Source organism: Fusarium redolens, assembly GCF_020744475.1.
Source record: "Fusarium redolens strain MPI-CAGE-AT-0023 chromosome Unknown BKA55scaffold_2, whole genome shotgun sequence".
NCBI classification, from domain to species: Eukaryota; Fungi; Ascomycota; class Sordariomycetes; order Hypocreales; family Nectriaceae; genus Fusarium; species Fusarium redolens.
In genome coordinates, this window is record NW_025763665.1 from 539,166 (window position 1) to 561,001 (window position 21,836).

The 21,836-nt window shown below is 49.2% G+C and overlaps 5 protein-coding genes across 5 annotated transcripts; 3 read left to right on the plus strand and 2 right to left on the minus strand.

Moving 5' to 3' along the window:
* Nucleotides 1–3,849: 3,849 nt before the first annotated feature.
* BKA55DRAFT_154020 (kinase-like domain-containing protein) lies at nucleotides 3,850–5,781 on the plus strand. Its single transcript, XM_046184957.1, has 6 exons — nucleotides 3,850–4,228; nucleotides 4,309–4,481; nucleotides 4,534–4,617; nucleotides 4,672–5,020; nucleotides 5,071–5,469; nucleotides 5,525–5,781. Exons 1-6 carry the CDS (start codon nucleotides 4,183–4,185, stop codon nucleotides 5,656–5,658), a joined length of 1,185 nt encoding a protein of 394 aa, XP_046054667.1. The 5' UTR covers nucleotides 3,850–4,182; the 3' UTR covers nucleotides 5,659–5,781.
* Nucleotides 5,782–7,157: 1,376 nt separating this feature from the next.
* Nucleotides 7,158–9,735, plus strand: BKA55DRAFT_501369 (MIF4G like-domain-containing protein; the record flags this gene model as incomplete). The annotated part of the gene is made up of 4 exons (XM_046186826.1): nucleotides 7,158–7,209; nucleotides 7,295–7,770; nucleotides 7,820–8,900; nucleotides 8,951–9,735. 4 exons carry the CDS (start codon nucleotides 7,158–7,160, stop codon nucleotides 9,733–9,735), a joined length of 2,394 nt encoding a protein of 797 aa, XP_046054668.1.
* Nucleotides 9,736–10,248: 513 nt separating this feature from the next.
* On the minus strand, nucleotides 10,249–12,768 carry BKA55DRAFT_684126 (uncharacterized protein; the record flags this gene model as incomplete). Its single annotated transcript, XM_046198598.1, has 5 exons — nucleotides 10,249–10,360; nucleotides 10,437–11,896; nucleotides 11,949–12,104; nucleotides 12,173–12,453; nucleotides 12,510–12,768. The coding sequence occupies 5 exons, from the start codon at nucleotides 12,766–12,768 to the stop codon at nucleotides 10,249–10,251; spliced, it is 2,268 nt and encodes a 755-aa protein (XP_046054669.1).
* Nucleotides 12,769–13,401: 633 nt separating this feature from the next.
* Nucleotides 13,402–15,642, plus strand: BKA55DRAFT_553473 (pseudouridine synthase). Its single transcript, XM_046191533.1, has 2 exons — nucleotides 13,402–13,833; nucleotides 13,911–15,642. The coding sequence occupies exons 1-2, from the start codon at nucleotides 13,773–13,775 to the stop codon at nucleotides 15,347–15,349; spliced, it is 1,500 nt and encodes a 499-aa protein (XP_046054670.1). The 5' UTR covers nucleotides 13,402–13,772; the 3' UTR covers nucleotides 15,350–15,642.
* Nucleotides 15,643–15,752: 110 nt separating this feature from the next.
* Nucleotides 15,753–20,643, minus strand: BKA55DRAFT_154259 (P-loop containing nucleoside triphosphate hydrolase protein). Its single transcript, XM_046184959.1, has 3 exons — nucleotides 20,017–20,643; nucleotides 18,247–19,895; nucleotides 15,753–18,196 (listed from the first exon to the last, which is right to left on the minus strand). The coding sequence occupies exons 1-3, from the start codon at nucleotides 20,416–20,418 to the stop codon at nucleotides 15,886–15,888; spliced, it is 4,362 nt and encodes a 1,453-aa protein (XP_046054671.1). The 5' UTR covers nucleotides 20,419–20,643; the 3' UTR covers nucleotides 15,753–15,885.
* Between the last annotated feature and the right edge of the window lie 1,193 nt (nucleotides 20,644–21,836).

Sequence of the window (21,836 nt, forward strand, 5' to 3'; positions counted from 1 at the left end):
AACGGAAGCGGCAATTTACTGTAAGTCGAGTGAGGTGAGGTGACACGACATCTGCTGGTTGTTGGCGCATTGAACTTCAGTTGGGCCAGACCACTTTGGAAATCATGTGAACTAAAATGCTCGCCGGGCTATCGGTTTTGCTTGAAGCCGGGTATATATCATCTCCAAGAACATCCGAATGTCCATTGTATGTCAATCTGAGTTTGACTTCTCAAATCCAGTCGGGGTTCCGCGAGTATTTCTAATAAGTTGCGATATTGGGAATGGATGTAACCACAACAGCTGGAGATCGATCACTTCATCGTTGTGGAAGACAGCCTCCCCATGTGGCTTCAGGATACTAGGTGCCAGCTAATGATCAGTGCTTCGTTACCGAGCCCACTAGGGGACCTACTAACCTATCTAGATGATGGGCAGTATGTGCTTTTATTCCTATTGTTTCTCTGTCACTTGTAGTATCGTTGAATACCCGGGCCCCTTCCTCTATTATGCAAATAACTAAGTAGGTAGGGTGAGTAAGTACTTACAGACTGCATTTCAGATTGAGTCGTTTTCTCTTCTTCAATGGTTTCAGGTAGACTGAGTCTTATAGGATGGCTATTGATTAGATATGAGGGTTTATGATATTTCCAAAAGAAGCCATGATTTCAGGTCTAACTTTCCTTTGTGAGGATTGCATAAGTACCTTACTCTGGAACAGTAAGAAATACTTTTGTGTTAGCACGACCTGAATACCTTACTCCTAGGTCAAGGTATACCGAGGGTGTATAGAGTATCGGCTGCGTCTGGTTTTCAGAGGAGAAAGAAGTAAAAAAAAACAAAATAAAACAAAGGAGGTATTTACTGAATATCATGACCTTAACGTGAAAGGCGCACAAGGTTGTGCTCCTTAGGTATGGAGTACTAAAGCATCTACATCACTGCCCATTAAATCCCTGTCTGGTCAGGTACAGATTACTGCGTAGGTACCTTACCCTGCGGCACCTCATCTGCCTTAATAAACCTTTGCCTTCTCAGTCTGAGTGCTAAAATAAGTGAGCTAGAGCTAGGTTTACTGCTGCAAGACAAGGTTGACTCTCGCCTGCCGGACTTTAGCGCCTGGGTACCTGGCCTCCCTTCCAATTATGCCTCCAGACCAGTCTCAAGATGGGCACATGAGCAAGCCCAAACACTGCGGGTCTTCCTTGAATGGGCGTCAAGTTGCTCACAAGACGTTCATGGTTTTTTTTTTTTCTTGTTCGTACCAATTGAAACCAGCTCGATGCCTAGCAGGTGGTAATGATTCCCAAATAACTTCAAATTCGTAATCAAGGACGGCTGTATTAATTCAGCGCGACTGTGCTTGCCCAATTTGTGCCGCTGAAACCATTCGCTGGTAACTGCTTTCCCTGAAAATCAATACTATAGCTTCCCATGTTAAAGCCCCTATTGTATCAACCTGTGGTTACCAACTGGTGATACTCCCTGTTCCCCGCCAGGACGCTCCCAACCTAAGGTACCTACATGCAATCCCACATAACATCCGTATTCCTCACGATTCAAGGCCCCATGTCCTGAATAGCTTGCATCTTTCGCTTCTCGTGTCTGGAAACTGCAGTGTATCAAGAGACATCCATGCTTGCCTGGCAATGAGACGAATGGCAAAGCCTATATTGCTGTCGCTGTCTGCTCCAGCTTTGTTGGTTTTAACCCCTCACACACCAACAGTGTTCCCCCTCTTTCCCAAAACACTTCATTACACGTCTTGCTCAACACAAACAACCGTCGGCCAAGCTAACGACAGACCTTAATCTTTAACTCTAGAGATTCTTGTGACGTTTGCCTCTACCCTTGCCCATGCCGTCACTCTGTATCGATTAAGCAGAAACGCCCCGCAAGTCCCAGCACTCTTTCAAGCACCACCTCGAGGGTCCCGCAGCAGTACAGGTGCCCAAGTCAAAGAGTACCATCCGAGACACTGATTTTTGGGTGTCATCTCAGGTTCCTACCCGTCGTCGCCTAGCCTGGATCCACCAAAGCTCTCCCAGCCAGGTTCCGCAACATTAGACTAGGTCCTCACGCCCAAGCCCCATTCAGAACAGCTCCTCAGCCCAGCAGAGCTCAGCACCATCGCAGAGAAGCTCAGTCCAGCCCAGCTCAGCTCATTTCACTGGATGTCAAGCATTCCTCCTCTGCCATCATACCGGTATTCCATTATTCTCAACTATCGCCCTTGGCATGCCTCGGGGGCTTTCAGACTTCATACTGGCTTAACAATTTCCGTTCTGGGCCACATCGCAACCCGCATCCGCGTTACGTCTGTCCGTTCGAGCCGCCTCTCAACCCCAACTCTTCACTCCCGCCGCCGCCTTCTGCTGCTGCAGTGCACTCATCCGTTCTTCGACGCTTTTCTGCAAACCTTCGTCAAGCTCGAAACCCCAGAAACAAGAGCCTCATCGTGGCTACGCTACCTCATAGTATCGTTCGCCGCATTTCAAGTTGACTCGCTTCTTGCCCGGCCCTGCCACAGTACCTAGCCGCTGCACCACCACATACGCCGCCAAAAGCACAGTACTGCACCGCACTCGATTGTACTCACATGAACACAAGCAACCACCCTGCCTCGTGTCAAGTCGTTTTGATTACGTCTTTCCCTTCTCCAACAAACATCAAAGGCCCTTGTCACTTTGTTCCTTATTAGTCTGAAATCTGACGCATCTCACGATCGCTCAGTGCTAGCAGCCGCAACTAGATCTCGAGGTCACCAGCTCCACGACTCCCAACTGCGCATCATCGTCATCACTGCCTGTGTCGACTGCATTACAGTAAGTACATATCTTTCACGTGGACTACACCACTCGCCCTTTCTATACCTACCTTACCCATCTATTCCCTTTCCTTTAGCTGTATTATACTCCCTCAACATTGGGTTTGCAACAGCTTTTTTGTCATATTATCCTTGACCTCTGGCTGCATTCCGTCAACGGGCTGTCACGAGTGTGTATTCCATCTAGCCAGCACCCCGCCCTGGCCCGCATTCCCTAGAGCACTCCCCTAGCACCAAGCACACGCCTGGCTATCCATCGCTTTGTGCTCAGCACTTTTTCAATGTCGCTGAAGCAAAGTGCTTGACTTTCAAACTCGACAGCGTGAATTGGGGGCTTCTTTCAATCAAGGTCAATGTGACTGCAACAGCTACTTCACTTCTTACCCCTGTAAACGTCAGCAGCCAGTACAGAAACAGGTGACAGAGACGAAGAGGGAAAAAGAATTCAATCCAAAACCTACCCAAACAAATCCATGCCACTGAATGCATGCGTAGGTAGCATAGCGCATCCTGCCGCACGCATGCACGCATATTCCTCAACTCAACATCTTCGCTCTTCTTCCCACTCTGCCTTGCTTCAAAACTTAACAATTTGGGCTTGTCCCCGCGCGCTCAGTCAGCGAAAAGTTGTCTTTGGCATTGGAAAAGAGAGACCTGACCCAACACGGCCTACCCGTCCCTCACTCACGTCGCCACCTAAGGCTCTACCTCTCCATTAGTACTCGATCTATCTTTAGGCCCTGTCCCCCAGCGTCCTTTTTCCCTCGTTACCAAGAGCTTTTTATACCCCGTCTCTTGCCCACTTTCTCGCGCCCACCGTTCCCTTTCCTCCCCTCCCTTCCCCTCTGCCCCGCCCCCCCTCCAGCCTGTCCCGTGCCACCAAAAACACCACCGATTCTCCCCCTCGGTTTTCTCTTTGTTTCCCCAGATACCCTTGGCCTTGCCAATTCTTTGCGCATCGTCCCAGTCACTGTCTCCAGCTCACATACGGTCTATAGTCTATTCTGACAGCCGGCAGACGTTTTACCAGCCATAAATCCATCGGTTGCCAAACTTTACGTGCAGAATTAACCTCACGAGCCGCCCCTCTGCGCCCGTGCCGATACCCTGTTCGACCGAGACATTACTCGTCCATCGTCATTCAAGTGTCCTGTACTTGTCTCTTGCGCAAATACAGACCTTTACTAAGAAGTCGTCGTCGGCCGAGCTTCTGCTTGCGATTCAGCTTCTTTCAATCAGCTCACCAACATTGGCCCGCTCTTTTTGCCCATCACGGCTCCCACTACACAAAGCATTCATCTTGCATTGAAACGCCCCGGCGATTTTGCCCACTTTGCTTGCATTTTTGCTTCGAATAGAACATACGCATCCAAACAATGTCGGCTCATCGGCCAAACGCTTTCAACAGCCTTCGGATGGGAGGTCAGTATACCAACCCTGCCATTGGGCCTGAGCTTTTGGGCCCGGTTTGATCGTTGGCCGCTGAACTGACACAATTGCAGAGGTGATCCGCGAGAAGGTCCAAGATGGAGTGACTGGAGAAACTCGGGACCTGCAATACACGCAATGCAAGATTGTCGGAAATGGCTCCTTCGGCGTTGTTTTCCAGACCAAGCTGTCTCCATCTGGAGAGGATGCTGCCATCAAGCGAGTCCTCCAGGACAAGCGGTTCAAGGTACTCGACATTAACCCAACTTGTTCTGCTGTTTACTAATTTTTGTACACAGAACCGTGAACTCCAGATCATGCGCATTGTCCGCCACCCCAACATCGTTCAGCTGAAAGCTTTCTATTATTCCAATGGTGAACGTGTATGTGATCTCGCTCATCCAATTACTTTGCCCAAACCGCTAATTCCCTCATAGAAAGATGAGGTTTATCTGAACCTGGTTCAAGAGTTCGTGCCCGAGACCGTCTACCGAGCCTCTCGATTTTTCAACAAGATGAAGACCACTATGCCCATCCTGGAGGTCAAGTTGTACATCTACCAGCTATTCAGAGCTTTGGCATACATTCACTCTCAGGGCATCTGTCACCGGGACATCAAACCTCAGAACCTTCTCCTGGATCCCAACAGCGGTATTCTTAAGCTTTGCGATTTCGGAAGTGCGAAAATCTTGGTCCCTAATGAGCCCAACGTTTCGTACATCTGTTCCCGGTACTACCGCGCACCTGAACTTATCTTTGGTGCGACAAATTACACCACAAAGATTGGTAAGATTGCTGTACGAATACTCATCATACCTCCTTGCTGACTGGTTTAGATGTGTGGTCTACTGGCTGTGTGATGGCTGAACTGATGCTTGGTCAACCTCTCTTCCCTGGCGAGTCAGGCATTGATCAACTCGTGGAAATTATCAAGGTCTTGGGTACTCCTACTCGAGAACAAATTCGAACCATGAACCCCAACTACATGGAGCACAAATTCCCCCAGATCAAGCCTCATCCATTTAACAAGGTCTTCCGAAAGGCGGATGCTAATGCTATTGACCTCATCGCCCGCCTCCTTGAGTATACCCCCACCGAGCGACAGTCAGCTATCGATGCTATGGTCCACCCTTTCTTTGACGAGCTTCGGGACCCCAACACGAAGCTTCCTGATTCGCGACACGGTACTGGCCAGCTTCGTGAACTCCCTGCGCTTTTCGATTTCACACGTCATGGTATGATGAGATTCCTCAGAGCTCTGCAACAGTAATGTGGCTAACAAAGTATCAGAACTCTCGATCGCCCCCAGCCTGAACCAAAAACTTGTCCCAGCACACATTCGACCCGTGTTGGCATCTCAAGGCCTTGATATCGACCACTTCACACCCTTGACGGAGCAGGAGATGATGGCGAAACTCGATTGAGCCGGCCTCGCGTCGAGGCGAAGGGTAGTTTGCATGTGCTTACACCCTTCTCAGGCTCTCCGCGGCTGTGGAAGAGACCTGCCTCGTCCACTCCCAGTACCGAGCTGAGTAAAAGTGATTGGGAGCAATGGCCCAGGCTAAGGCCGGGTCAGATGGCGGGCAGGCGCTACATGGTTCTGAAGCTAATAGCGTCGGTCTTTGATACAAGGCACGGTGTATAGGCGTCGAGGGCCAGATGAGAAGGCATGTGTGTTCTGGCGAGCGTTGGAGTCTTTCCCGGCAGGGAGGGGATTGGGCGTTGTGCGTGCCCTTTATATGAACCCGCTCTCAGTTTTGCCTTAAGGCTAGTCACGACGAGGGATGACCCTATTGATGCACATCACAGGGAATCACGTTTTTAGACCACGTTTCGATGTATAAGGATGATGATCGGTGCTCTTTTTTTCATTGTATGCGTCTCGAGGGAGGAACCCAATTATTCGGCTATGGTTGGCTTTGCGAATGGCGATGATGACATTTGTTGAATTCTTCTTTTAGTACCGCGTTCTGGCTTTGCCATGGTTGTCTGGAGGGTTCCGATCCTGGTATTGGTTGGAGACGCCTGAGTGATTCAAAAGGTTTGGCCTGGTATGGCCTGCGGTGAACATAACCCGGCACCCGATATTGTTCTCGATGCTGCAACGAAGTTATCAATTGAAGCTGGCCATGGACGGCCCTGTGGCATTTTACTCTCGCTTTCCCGAAGACGTGGAGGAGTTAGGCATTATTTGGTCTAGTCGTCAATGGTCCAAGACGATATAAAGAATAAGGGACTGCTTATGAATCACAAATAAAAGGCAGAAGAATGAATGACGTGACGCATCGAAGCACGTTGGGAGCTCAGGGTTTGACGTCTCTGGAAAGCATACAGCTTTTATGTATAGACTTCAAACGCGCAAGTTGATAAAATTCACGTTTTTCTGACTCTACGTGGTACTCTTTGGAGGTCCTTTTGCTTTGAGTGATCACCAATATCGAGAATTAAAAGATGAGAGTCTTGAGCCTATTATTATATATCAAGCTCGAAATCATGATGTAGACTTTAAACTGCAGCATGCTTTGGAAGCCTCGCTTTACCGCAAATGGGTCTCATTTGATCCCTTATTTGTTGATCTAGAATAATACATAGTAATGCTGTGGTGGGAGGAACTCAGGAACGGCTGCATATTCTTGCCTCAGGCATCCAAACTAAGCTCAGGTGTTAGCGTGTTAGCCTCGCGATACTTTTCGCTTCGTACCGTAATGCTCCAATCCGACGCTAGTTCATGCACCTCAGGGCAGCTACTAAGGTATTCGAACCAATATCACTCTACTTAATGTCCCTAGTGGATGTTCTTCCCCCAAACTTTTAGCAGTGACGCAGCCTCGCATTTCGACCTCACAAACCTTCACTTATCATCAGTACGAGCCACCATTGAGATTCGACAAACAGCTACGTTTACAGATACGAGAAGCGCATCATGGCCGACTACGATAGACGACCAGGCGGTTACCGCAAGCGAAGATACCGAGGTGTGTTGCACTGAGCTCAAACCGAACCAAGCTACGCGAAGCTGTCGCGTTCTCTTTAATGCACCTGCTAATGTATTTTGCTAAGACGATGACGACCATTACGATCGCCGAAACCAGAGAAGGCGAGTTGACTCGGCACCTCTTCCTGTGCGCGTCCGACGACAGCTTCTCAGCATCGCAGACTCTCCTTTGCGCCGATGGGCCGAAGAAGTTCAATCCATTGCACATATGGTGGCCGAAAATCATGACGACGAAAATCTTCGCAAGACATTTCTCGACCTGGTGACGCAACTTCTGCTCGAGCAGCCTCTCAAGACGCCTTTCGTTGCCGCCGTTGTTCACATCATCAATACCCTGAAGCCTGAGTTCGTTGACGAGATCCTCGCTCGCATTGGACAAACCACAGCAGACAAGATCGCCCAAGGCGAATGGCGTGATGTGAAGTTATTGCTCAAGTTTTTGGCCTGCCTGCAGTCTTTGATGGAGGGAGATGGCCTCTTTCCCATCCTGGAGGAGCTCTTCAGTCGAGCTGCGGACCTCCAAACGGCCAGTTCGGACGACGTGAGTTCAACAATGTGACAATATGAATTTGTTCACTGACTTCTGGTAGACTATTGGTACCGAAATAGTCAAGATAATTCTCCTTACCATCCCTTACATCATGGTGTCCGCCCCGGGACAATTTCAGCAAAAGGCCGCGGAATTGATGGAGAAGACAGACATTATTGCTTCGGAACCTCATGCCCTCCAGGCACTTGTCGATCCTTACCACCCCGAGGGCAAAGAAGAGAGTCCTGGCACGTCGCTTAGTGTTTGTATGCTCCTTCAACAGCAGCTCCAGTCTGAAGCAGCCAAGAACTGGGAACTGTCATGCTTGCCACGACCTTGGGAGATGCCACTGGAAGATATCGAGGCTCAAGACAAACTCTCGAATGCGCCTAAACACGCGCTTCCAACTATCACCATCCCCGCGACTGTCATTGCAGGGCCTCGACCTCTATTCCCTGAAATCTACTTCTCAGTCTACTCTCATCAGGAGATACCTTCTGTCCCAGCTGTGACCGACATCGCTGCGTCCCTTATTCGCGATGGCCTCCTCGACACAATCAACATTCTGGACTTCAACCGTAATGTGACGGCTCGCTATTTGATGGACCTGGATTGCTATTTCGCCGACGGCACTTTTGTTAAGCGTGCCACCCCTTTCGATGAATTGAAGAACTTTCCCGATGGGAAGAACACATGGAAGCCAGAAGATGTTGCCGTCGATACGGTGTTCTCGCAGTTGTTCCAACTGCCTACACCCGAGCGAAAGCTTGTGTACTACCACTCAGTCCTCACTGAGGCCTGCAAATTGGCACCAGCCGCTATTGCCCCTAGTCTTGGTAGGGCTATAAGATACCTCTACCGGAACAGCCCTCAGATGGACCTGGAGCTGAGCTATCGGTTCATGGATTGGTTTTCCCACCATCTCAGTAACTTTGGCTTCACCTGGAAGTGGGCCGAATGGGTGGATGATGCCCAACTGCCTGATGCCCATCCCAGCAAGTGGTTCTTGAAGGGTGCCCTTGATAAGGAGGTGAGACTCAGTTTCGCCCAAAGAATTCAGAAGACCCTTCCTGAACCCTATCTACCCCTGGTTGGCCCTGAGAAGGAGAAAGATGTTCCCGACTTCAAGTTCCAAAATCCTGGTATGTATCCGGTTCTATTCCCCAGCACAACTTACTGACAAATGCTTCAGAAACACCGTTCTCTAAAGAGGGCCAGGAAATCGCCAGTCTCCTGAGACGCAAAGCTCCAGATGAGGAGTTCCAGCCTCTCTTCGAGAGCATTCAGACTCAAGCTTCAGAGCAATCATTGGACCCTATCGTTGCCAGCACAGATGTCTTTATGACCGCCGTTTGCTGGGTTGGTTCCAAGTCTTTGAGCCACGTCCTTGCCTGTATCGACCGGACCAAAGGTCGATTACTTGAAGCCGGTAATTCCTCCGAGGCGGCGCGCGCTCAAATCATCTCTGCCGTCATGAGTTACTGGCACGCACACCCTGGCGTTGCTCTCTCAATCATCGAGAAACTTCTCAACTACTCTATTTTGACACCCTTCACCGTGGTAGACTGGGCTCTTGTGGCTAGCACGCCGGCAAACGGCACTGATGGCGGTGATAGTCTCACTGAACCTCACATCTTCGAGCTCGTTTTTAATACGATTTTCAAAGTCGCGCGTCGCAGCCGTGATGTTGTCGCTTCACCCGAAACTGACGAGGAGACACGCACCAAGGAGATCAAATCGACTCAGGATCTTTTTCGCGCTATGAACGATGCTCTCGTTAGCTGGGCTGGTGGAAGCAAGGATGAGCTGATGGAGGCAGGTGACGGATCAAGCGATCGCGAAGCCATGATCCGACGATGGGGACAACGATGGCTGCGTGTCTTCAAGAGGATGGGTGCTGTCGAGGAGGCATTTGTTCTCGAGGTGAGCAAGAATGTGGGTAAAGACAAGATGGCTACGGATGGAGTAGAAAACTAGGCGACCGAACTGCAAAGTTTCGAGCGTGAAGCGGTAGATTGCGTGTATAATAGAAACGAACAGGAGCTAAAATGGAGCTTACTCGGAGTGTCATTTCTAAAACTATAGGGTACGGAATTCAGGTAATTTATATAATTTGAAAGCATAGGTTGTTCTCACGACACAGGACTTTCGGGCTATGTATCAAGGTTCCAATGATCGTTGTTATGCGTTCTGGTGTATCTCATACACATGTATAAGCGGATTGGTATCATTAATACATAATTCATGACTTGAGTTTTACAATATCGTGCATTTTAAGCTCACTCTCTTGAGGAAGCATCCGTAAGAGATGCTTGAGCTATATGGCTTGCACCACCCAAGATACTGCGATACTCATCATGACCATTGAATACTCGTCTCGTCCTAGCCGACGCTGAACCATTGCTGGGGGTATCACCTTTGAAACAAAATATAGGGCTGATGCAGAAAGAATGATCTAGCCCGAGAGCCGAGGGGTGTCATCTGATATCATTAAACAAGTAGGTTTCGTTTGATGCGCTGGGGTAAAACGATGTCGTTGACCATGAGCTGTTCGGCGGACTGGGACTTCTCACCCAGCTTTTTGAGCTTATCCATTAGGTGACTATTATCAAAATGTCAGTTTATCGATGTTATCCGACACGGGATGGGGACGCCTTCGAAATCCATCGACAATGGACCTGAAATCGCGCCTGGTCGCAAGAGCAGGAGCCTTGGTGGGAGATTGCTCTGATGTTTGTGGCTGAAGACAGGGTGCAACAGGGCTATTTGCGAGAGTCGGAGTCGAGGCTGCCGTAGCAACTTCGTCTACAGGGGGACTGTGCCTTTGCTGGGTAATGCAAGGGGGATGTAACTCAACGAGAATGAGAAAAGGCGGGAAATAAGCATACTTTACAGGCAAATGACCGCGAGTGGCTTCAGTCCTGGCGAGGTTCACACGATCCATTTGCTGTTCGTGCTCGTTAAAATGGCGTCTGATACGGTCTCGGCAGTTTTGAATATCACCGCCACGAACCACATATCCACAATCCTCTTCTTCACAGACCCATGTCTCACCAGGGCCGCGTGGAACGGTTGTAGGGATGTTGTCTGCTCTTAGAAAAATCTTGACTGGCCCTTCAGATGTTTCTGGAGCGTCTTCATCCTCGGACAGACTCATATGGCTATTATTACCCATAGTCTCTTCCTCAGCAGAGAAGTAATGCGACCGTTTCGGCTCTGACCCCTCATCCTCAGAGTCACTATCCACTTCGGAGTGAGGCCGCTTTTTAGAAGTGGTTGCCAGACGAAGACTGGACTTGACACCAGATGGACGACCTGGCCGCCTAAGGCTCTTACCTGCAGGCGAAGAGCGGGGAGGAGTTGAAAACCCTTCATCAAGGTTCCTTGTGGCCGCTCCAGCTTGCAAAGGGGGCGTTGATTTGCATGAGATATTATTGTTAGATTGCTTACGTCGTATAACGTAGAACGGGAAATCCGATGGCTTAATGGCGACAGGATTGAATGGCGTTTCGGCGAGCTCTTGTAGCCAGGAATAGAATTCGCCACCATACTTATCCTTGTCAAGAACCTGTAGGAGAGCTTGCACATTGTAATGGAGAACTTCCTGAATGGGCACCCTATACGATGGCTTTATATCGCCTTTGTAGCTTGGGAACCTGAAGTTTGACCAGAATTTGTTAGCAACAGCTGAGATGCTTAGACGACCGCCCTTGGAGTTGCTGATCTCCACACGAATCCACTCGAGGGCATTGAGGACGCTCCGGAAAGCATCTTCCTTGGCGTCTACCGAAATAGGTGCCTCGCTCATACGGACACTTGGTATACTAGTTGAAGAATGAACGCTGACTGGCCTCGTTGATCCGTCTCTCGAAATATGTGTAGAGCTGACCAAGTCAACAACACTATCTTCGAGCCTGTAAGTAGCGGACCGCGATCTTGAGTATCGTCGCCGGGGAGGACTATCTTCAGGTTCAACAATATCTGGAGTTGTGTCGCGAGCTGTCGACGGGGCCGAAGAACCATTACGAGTTCGTGAGGTCAATCTTTGTGGGACAGGGGGGTTGCTGGCCTCGACAGAGGGGGATCTCTGGGGCCGTGGAGGATTGTTCAATCGCTCAAGTTCTTTGTAGTAAAGATCCTGAAACGATTGATTAGATTCAGTTGACTTGACAAAAAGATCTTGTACTCACTTGATGTCTATTTATCAACCACCTGTAGAAAGGGGTCACGAACCACTCGACCTCGCTCTGGTCCTGGGTGCATTGAGCAATCAAAAATGAAGCATGATCATCACATCTTGCAATCACTTCCTCGAGCGTTGAACCATCTCCGATACTGGCAGCATACTTGGAAAAAAGAGTCAGTATCGTTGCATACTTAGCTAAGCACCTATACGAGGGACCGTGATACGTACCTCATGGAATACCTGGTAGAGGTCCTTCAACGCATCCTTTTTGCTTTTCTTCGCCTTCTTGGGTTTCTTCTCCCTGTAAATGGCCATTAACCTATAGTAGAGTCTTATAGCCTCCTGCATCTTTCTGTATATGGGGAGGTATGCTGGCGCAGGGTTTAATTCGAACCATCCACAAGTGCCCAGCATCCATATGACAGGAGAACCGCTGTCAGATTCTCCGATAGAAAATTGACCGCATTTCCTGACTTCGAAGGGTGTCAAAGAACGCACTTTCATGATGACTGTGATGTACGGTTAGATCTGATTACATCATAATCGATGGTTTGGAAGAACCAACGGCGTGCTCTCTGCGACTGCTCCTCAATATGGAGCAGTCCGCGGATGATATAGGGACCGCGAGTAGCGACATCGAGGGCGTTTTCGAGAGTGTGGCCATCTTTGTTGAGAACGACGGCATCTTTGATCTCGAAGGTCGTATCTGGGTCTACACCACTGGGGTCGAACCGCAGGACCGATTTCTCCTGCTTCCATGATTTTTGACTCTCATCTTCCGTGTCGACACTAGACGTAGACGCCCGACGGGGGCGCCCGACCATGCTTGCAATATTCAGGCCTCGAGAGTGCTCATCGAAATGGGGCGTTGGACGTTTGCTGGTTGTTGATTTGAGACGTTGACAAAATGAGGTTGGCCTCGGCAGGAGGAGAGGAGAGATGCTGGTAGATTTAAACCTGTGTCGAAAGCGCCGGTTGGTGGAGTAGCGAGAGTGGGAGGTGTTGGTGATGTGAAAGTGATTCAGAAAGATTGCGAATACAATGAATGTGCAGTGGATGGATGTTGAGAGCTAACCGCCTTATTCAGTCACTTTACACCAGGCCTACAGAAACGCGGTCGCGCTTCAAATGGCCAGATGGCGGGGCAGACCACTCATGGCTCCCTAAATTTACAGGGGCAAGCTTGGAGGGGAGGTAAGAAAACTTAGAACGTCGATCCCAAAGGACAAAAGCATTCGGGTAGCTTGGCATGAGATCTTGGAGACCTTTGGCTAATTATTATTGACATCCTGGCTTAAGCCCCGAAATTTTCTTGCTCCTCGGCGCAAGGTAGAGGTGCCTACGCTCCAATCAGAGATTGCCGATAATGACTCGTCAGGTCCTGAACTGAAATAATTACTCGAGCAGTATGTGTATTTCCGTTTCGTATTACAAGTGCTTGGTGAGCCTGGAAACTATGAAAGAGTCATTTGGATTTAAGGGAAATAAATCCAAATGCTCCTAAAACTTACCAATCGCTTGTACAATTGTGCTTAAAGCATGCCACAAGCTTCTACTGTTTCTATTGTTCGCATATTTAGCATACCTTATTGTAGCCTAGACTACTCTAATTGTTCCAAGTAGTTTTTTAGCGGGGAATGTTGCTGATAAGACTTTTTTTTTCCTGCGCCAGAGACAATGAATCGAGCTCTGAGGTCAAAGTAAGTGGTGCGTTTGGCGGCGGGCGCTGGATCTTCTTAACAAGCTCCACCACGGTCTCAAGTTCAACACTTTACTTTTCTCCCTTCTCTCCTCTTCTCTTGGCCATATTCAGTCCTTTGGAGAGCTTATGCGACCTCCCCGAAAGACTTTGAAGATGGCAGCGGACAAGGTCCGAGAAGGCGTCTTTGGTAGGTGAATTGCTGACTTTGTTTCGTTGCGAACTTTGCTCTCCTCTCTATCATGGTACTAACATGATCGCCTTTAGCCATCAACAAGCCTTGCGGCCAAAGCTCGGCGCAGGTCATTCGTGAATGCCAGCAAGCATTCAATCCCTCTACCTTCTTCAAACCATTGATCGATTCCGAGGTCGCAAAGCGTATTAGCGAATCCGGCAAAGAGTTCGCCCGTCGCAAGCTCATCAAGAAAGCTTCGCAAGTTAAGATTGGCCATGGAGGAACTTTGGATCCTCTTGCTACAGGTGTTCTCATCTTGGGCATTGGATCCGCCACCAAGTCTCTTCCTCAGTTTCTCGAATGCACCAAGACGTACGAGACCATTGTTGTATTTGGCGCTGCAACCGATACCTACGATCGAGTAGGTCGCATTCTTACCAAGCGACCATACGAGCATATCACTCGCGAAAAAGTTGAGAAGGAACTTGAAACGTTCAGGGGCCGTCAGATGCAGATCCCGCCTCTATACTCTGCGTTGAAGATGAACGGGAAACCTCTGTATGAGTATGCGCGCGAAGGCAAGCCCATCCCACGACAGATCGAGGGCCGAGAAGTCGAGGTTAAGGATATCGAGCTAGTGGAATGGTACGAGCCTGGGAAGCACAACCACCGTTGGCCAACTGAGGAAGCCGAGGCTGCAGAGCGCAACCTGGCGGAGCAGGTCTGGAGAGTTAAGAAGCAACAGGAGACCAACAAGAAGTTGAGCCCAGAGGAAAAGCAACAGGACGATAAAGCGATAGCGGCGCACGAGTCGTTCAAGCGCAGTTTTGAAGAGCGCCAGGATGCGCTTATCAAGGATGCACCATCGAAGCGATCGCGGAAGTCCAAAGAGCCTCCCATGATGTCTGGCGCTCTTGGACAGCTACCACAGCCGACATACTCTAATAAGGGGTCGAACCTGGTTCCCGAGTTGCCCGATACAAGCACACCTCCCCCTTGGAGTGACCAAGGACCTCCCGCCGTAAAGGTGCGGTTAACAGTGACATCTGGATTCTACGTCAGGAGCTTCTGTCATGATCTAGGCGCCAAGCTGGATTCAGCTGCCCTTATGGCAGAGCTCGCCCGAACACGTCAGAGTGATTTCGAGGTCGGGAACGAAAACTGTCTCGAATATGAGGATCTAGCCAAAGGTGAAGAGGTTTGGGGGCCTCAAGTGGCTCGTATGCTCGAGAGTTGGAGCAAGAACAAACCACAAACCCCCGCTGGCGACAAGTCGAATAAGAAGAGGAACGAAGCGAAGGGCAGTGGCTCACCTAAATGGAAACAAGACAAGCAACAAAGTCACAACAAGGGAGAGAAGCGAAGACGATCAAATTCTCCAGATGAGACAGAATCGCCGCCCCGAAAGGCGATAGCTCTTGAGTCCCAGGAGGACTCCAAGCCTGTGAAGGAACCCAAGTCAGAGACGCCAAAGTCGGAGACTGCAAATCGGTCTGAGGATGAGAAGTCATGGAACGGCATCGAGGACTGAGCTGTGGGATGTTGCTCGTTGCAAGAAGTACATATAGCGAGGCCAGCTGACGACACGAGATGGTGTTTCTGAGGCGAAGTGCCAGAGCCCATAAAAGAGTGGCTAGACTAGAAGATTTCTGAAGCGTCATATGTTATGCCAGGCGTTCCGCGTTTTGCGAGCTAAAAAGAATATATACTTTTACATATATCAAGAGCCGTTCAGTGCATCAAGTGTTTGGCATGTTGTCCTAGATATCTCTATGCGGCATGCTGCAATTAGGTGTCAAAACTCCAAACAACAACGCCTTACGCTATCTCACTTAGCATGCAGAGCTTACCTGCATTTTTTTAATTAAAATTTGAGTAAAATAATTATAAGTTTAGAAATTATAAACATAATACATATAAGTTTATGAATATATGGAAATAACTGTAGTCTTGTTTATAAACCAAGGTGCCGCATCGTTAGGTGCTATTAGACTTTTGGTACATGATTGATTGTATTAAATTTATATGCTTGAACGCCATTTTCATGGTTATGTGCTATCAGTAATCTCACTGCTGACTGCTCTCTCCTGTCACCACACCCATCTCTTCTTTTGCACCATGTATATCCTCAACCCTGATACCACTGCGATCACACATACTGCGGAAGATACCACCTCTTTTCCACAGTTCCATCGGCGTATCCAGCTCAGCGATTCGCCCTGCATCCATGACACAGATACGATCGTAGCCAATGATGGTTCGCAGTCGATGAGCGATGCACAGAAGCGTTTTGCCGCGGAAACCAACTGCCATGGTAGCCTGGATCTTATCGTCTGTCTCCATATCCACCGAGGAAGTGGCTTCATCACAAACGATGATCTGGGCGCCTCGGACAAGAGCTCGCGCGAGTGCCATGAGCTGCCTTTGGCCGAGAGAGAAGTTGAGGCCGTCTTCCTCGACGGGGGTGTCTAGATGTATGCGTGAGGGGTCATTTGTACGGCGCGCTTCTTCGGGCGATGCAGCGTTGGCAGGAACAAGATCTGCTTGGCGAAGAGCAGACCAGAGTGCGAGATCAGTGTGTTCATGGAAAGGATCGAGGTTGCTGCGGACAGTCCCTCGGAAGAGAGTGGGATCCTGTGGGATAATTGCGAGTCGTGATCGGAGATCGTGAAGTCCAAGGGTGGAAATATCGAGGCCATCGATGGTAATCTTACCACCAGAGATCTCAACCAGACGGAACAAAGTGCTCATGATAGAACTCTTTCCAGCGCCAGTACGCCCGACAATACCAATGCGCTCGCCGCCTTTGACATGCATCGTCAATCCTGAAAGGACAAGTGGGAGACCAGCACGATATCGCATCTCGACATTATCAAAGACAATCTCACCCTTCTCGGGCCACGTTTTCCGGACTTCGACTGTATGTGAAGGAGCCTCCTCCTCAAGTTCGGTACCATAGTAGTAAAGCCTCTCCACGGCATTCATAGCATTCTCAACTTCAGCAAGTTGACGGACAGAAAATTGCATCATACCAACAATTGAGAGGATGTAACTCAGAACAAGGCCGCCAGTGGAAGGGTTGATCGAGAAACGGGACGTAACAACGAGGATGGCTGTCACAAAGACAAGAAGAACACCAATGAGATCGATTCGCATTGAGAGCCATCGCTGATTAGCGAAGGTAATGTAGTAGGCGCCGTTCATGTTGTCAATAGATTCACGCAGTTCATTAACAAAGCGATCCTGCAGTCCGTAGGCTCGAATTGACGCGACACCTGTGAGGCCCTCGCCGAACTTGGCAAAGACATGCGATCTGAGGACGGATTCGAAGCGCTTGACCTCTCGTGCCGAAGCACGGTAGTACATCGCTGCTGTAACGAATGCAACATACAGAGGGACCAAGGCGATAACAAAATAGTAGTAGAAGGCAATAATGAGGATGAACACAGATGTGATCATACCCATGGTCAAGAGAAACATGCGAAGTGCGTCCGAAAGATTGTTGTCCATAACATCAACGTCCCGTGAAAAGCGGTTCGTGATGCGCCCAAGGGGCGTCGTATCAAAGAAGGACATGGGTGCACGTAGAACGCGAGTTACAGCGATTCTAAGCATGACTTTACTCGATTTTGTTCCCAGAATGGACAAGACCACAGAGAAGGCGAACATGAGGAGAGCCTGCACAACACCAAGTGCTGCGTAGATCGCGATGTATACACCCGTCGAGAGGTTGAACTTGTCCGAAGTCCAATATGACAACCAAAGGCTTGTCACGATATTGGCCCCCTGAGAGATAATAAGGAGGAATAGCACCAACGGAGCGTTCAAAATTGAACCAGATGCCCTAACGTAGGCAGCGTAGACTGACCACGACACACTCGAACTGGCCTTTTCTTCTTGAGACATCAAGGCGGCGCCCTTCTTCTTTTTCTTCTTCTTCTCATCCGCCGTGGGTTGCTCACCATCGTCGGGTTTCTTAGCTTCTTCTCGCTTTTCCTCAATAGCAGTTGTTTCCATGAGAGATTGGAACCCTTTATGGTCCTTCATAAGGTTCTCGAACGTATCGACGGCTTGAATCTTGCCGTTCTCCATCCATATGATACGATCGCAGCGGTTGAGTACCCAGAGCTGGTGGGTGGCTAGGATACGACATTTATCCTTGAGAAGGCCAAGAATGGCATTATCGAAGATATGACGGCCAACATGAGCATCAACAGCGCTGAGGGGGTCGTCCATAAGAACGATATCGGCGTCGAAGTAGATGGCTCGGGCAATATTGAGACGCTGCTTCTGACCTCCAGAGATGGTAATACCACGCTCACCGATTTCCGTCATATCACCGTTGGGAAGCATATCGAGATCTGCCTGGAGTGCGCAGCTACAAAGTATATTAGCGACAGTTGAAGTGAGGCAACGGGGGAAACTTACGCTTGAATGACTTCTTTGTACCAATTCTTGTCCATATCCTTACCAAATATGATATTGTTCTTAAGAGTGGTGTTTTGAATCCAAGCATATTGAGGGCAGAAGGCTCTGGATGCGCCGAAAGTAACGCGGCCGTCTGTCTTCCTCATGTCGCCAGCAAGTGCAGACAGTAGAGAACTCTTCCCACTACCAACTGATCCGATGACAGCAACAAGCTCGTTCCTCTTTACACCAAAGCTGAGATCTTGAAGCTTGAAAGGCTCTCGCTCCTCGACCAAAGTGCTTGTATCATCACCTGAAGGCTCGTGTTGAGGAGTTTGGACCTGGCTGTCCTTCGTCTTGTCTTTCTTGTCCTTCTCGCTCTTCTCAGACTCTTCCTTGTGGGACTTTTCCCAAGTGAAAGAGGCGCTTTCAAGTCGAATCGCATCATCACCTGTGGTGTCAATTGTCATGTCTTCGACCATCTCTTCCTGAAGCAGAAACTCTTGAATTCGCTGAACAGAGCCCCATGCATCAATTACCTGACCCAAAACCATCGGCAACAAATTCAGAGGAATTCTGAGACCGTTGAACAAAGCCAGCGAGGAGAAAACCTCGGCAGCCGTAAGACCGCTATGCGTCAGGGAGTAGCAGATGAAGGACAGCATGGAGGCGAAGATGGGGAGTGACATGCTGACGGCATTGAGTGCGTTTCGGATGGCGAGCAAGATCTGAATGGCGTGGATTTCTTTATTTCTGAATTCACCGAGACGTTCGAGGAAAGCCTTCTCCCATCCGAAAAACTTGACAAAGCGGACTGACTGCAAGATTTCCTGGGTAAGAGACACACGTTGATCGGTAATTTGATTGATAGCTCGTCGTCGGTGGAACAAACTTCGAATAGCTTTCGTCAAGAACGGCATTCCAATAACAAGCAAACCGTAACCAGCCAAGGCGCTGTAGGTGATATTGACGAGCAGGAGTGCTAGAGTGAGGAGACATAAAATAGGAGACGTCCATACCATATGGAAGAGAGCAGATGCCTGATCCACACGATATGTATCAACACTCTGTAGAGCAGTGATACGACCGTTTCCCCAGCCTGTACCGTCTGACGCATCCGGCTTCGCCTTTTTGGCTTTCTTGGTCTTCTTATCTTCACCATCATCTTTTGCACCAGGTGCGTTACTCTGCAAAGCACCCTCAGCTTTGGCGCGGCCGGAAATGACTAGTGACTTTTCGTAGATAAGTCCAATAAGAACTCCTCTGCTCTGACCACCAACTGTCATGCCTCGGTAGATGTAGTGGTTAGTTCCAAGACTCTGGGTGATTTGCATCAGTGTGATGCCGAAGGCCAGCCCAATACCCTTGCCGAGATGGGGCGGAGGCCCGCCAGTCTTATTCGCTACATAGGCATCGGCAGCGAATTGAATTAGATATCGAAGTGTGAATGGACTTATGACTTGAATGATGCTGGTGTAGAGGGCACATGCGCCTCCCGTCCAAAACTCGCCCTTAAAGGTCTCGTGCATAGCCCAGAATAGGGGGTTCTTATCGCCCCTGTCTACCCGTTTCTGGAACGACTCTTTCATTTTTAGAGTCAGTGGCTCCACGGCTCTGTCCGGATTGACAGTCCATATGTCATTCTCTTCCAGGGGTCTTCGGTAGCCAGCCTATTGATATCATTGAGTCAGCAAAAGCGTTGTAAGACGGGCCGCGCCGCACATCAGAATTGGTGGCTTGCAGATCTACGATATAACTAGAGATAGAATTCAAGAAAGGGTTAAAACTCACATGCATCAAAGGCCCCATCCATTGGAATGTTAACTTGCTGAGGAAGCCCGCATCATGTTCCCTGCTCTGCATTGGCTTTTCAGGAACTGGAGGTGGTGAGCCCCAGCGAAGAGGATTCAATTTCTTATGCCATGGCTTCTTCCGTTGACCTTGAGTTCCTGATGTTGTTGGTGTAATTGCTGAAGCTTCAGTCGCGCCAGTCTTGATTTCCTCGAGATCGGCAAGCCTTGATTCATCTTTCTCCCTGATTTCATCAATTTTCTCGCTTCTTTCGGCGTCCTTCTCTCCAAACTCCCTGATCTTGTCCTCATCTGAGTCGCTGGACTTTTCGAAATTTGTTGGGGAAAGAGAAGCTGCTTGAGTATCAGAGGGCTGAAGCTCCTTGTCCACAGGGTCAGGCATATTTGCGTTGTATAAACCTCGTATATCCCGTGAATATTGGATAACAGATATGGGTTGTGCGGTAGCTCTGAGGCTGGCGACTAAAGCCTATATTAAATGATACCCAGAAACAGTCTCACAAGCAATGTCAACTTTGTATAAGACCGCTGTGAGGTCAATGACACTGTGAGAGAAAGGCGACGGAATTGAGCCGGAAACAATAAAGTTTCGTCTGTGAGATCGCGATACAACCTCGCAATGGGTTGCCAAGAAATAAAAACGATCGATGGACGGCCCACAGGTCGATCTTGGCGTGGTGAAATGAGAAAAGACACAAGAGACAGATGAGGATTTAAGAAGAAGGGAAAGGGCATAAAGGCGAATCGGGAAAGTAATAGAATCTCGTCAAAATGACAGTAGCAAAAAGATTCCGTCTACAGGGGTGTGGGTGGGTGTGGCTGCATCAGCTGTATGGTCGATGAAGAGCAAACAAAGGACCCAATGGATTACAAAGCACTGGAAAATCAGCCCTTCAAAGACCTTTTGAACAGATTTTCAACAGATTCGGATTACGGCAATAAACCTGGGTGCCTGCCACGCGGAGATAGCGCCAAGGGGGCCGGTGCCTGGTTACGTGAAGGATGGATTCGTTTCAGTTTCGATGACGGCTATGAGAGCCTCATGATGAAATAACGAGCAATGAGTCACCGGATCGACTCTGACAACTCTGTATGTAGTGGTTATAAACAACAGAGAAGAAACGAAGCGACTGAATGGAAACAGAAACCTGGGCCGAAAGTGGCTCGGTTCGTCGACAATAACATCATGGATGCTCTTCGGCTCGGCCTCTCGCTCTGGAACTCGAGTACCATTCTTGGAAACTCGTACAGTTTCCGCGTATACTAGGTAAGCTCTGACCAGCAAAATTTCCCTTTAGGATCTTCCAACGAAAACGAAGTACCTCTCATTAGCCAGTTTTTGCCAAGGGGTGTGGGCGTGTGGTGTGGAGAACCCGCGCGGAACCACCTCCACTATTTGCACTAGAAACCATTCCTTGAACTCCAGCAGGCACAAAACATCTGCGTTATAGAGCGTGGTATTGTGCCAAGTCACCTGTGTTGGCAAATGTTGTTGGGAGATGTTGCCAGTTCAGTCCGTTTAAACGGGCGTAATGCGCTTCGTATAAGTTGAGGCTGTCTAGCACTGACTGTCGAACATGTCGAATGTTACAAGCTAAACTTTTAACTGTGGTTGCTCAGCGTGGTCGATGAACGGTAAACACGTTGTTGACTGTACCCAAAACCATGGCTTGAATCTAGACCAACTCATTCGAGACGAATTGATGATCGGCTTAGGACCAGAGCCTCTGGGGGAGTCTGGACGGTGAATCAGCATAACCTCTTCGTCATGCCATGCACAGCACAACGGTCCTCCGGTCT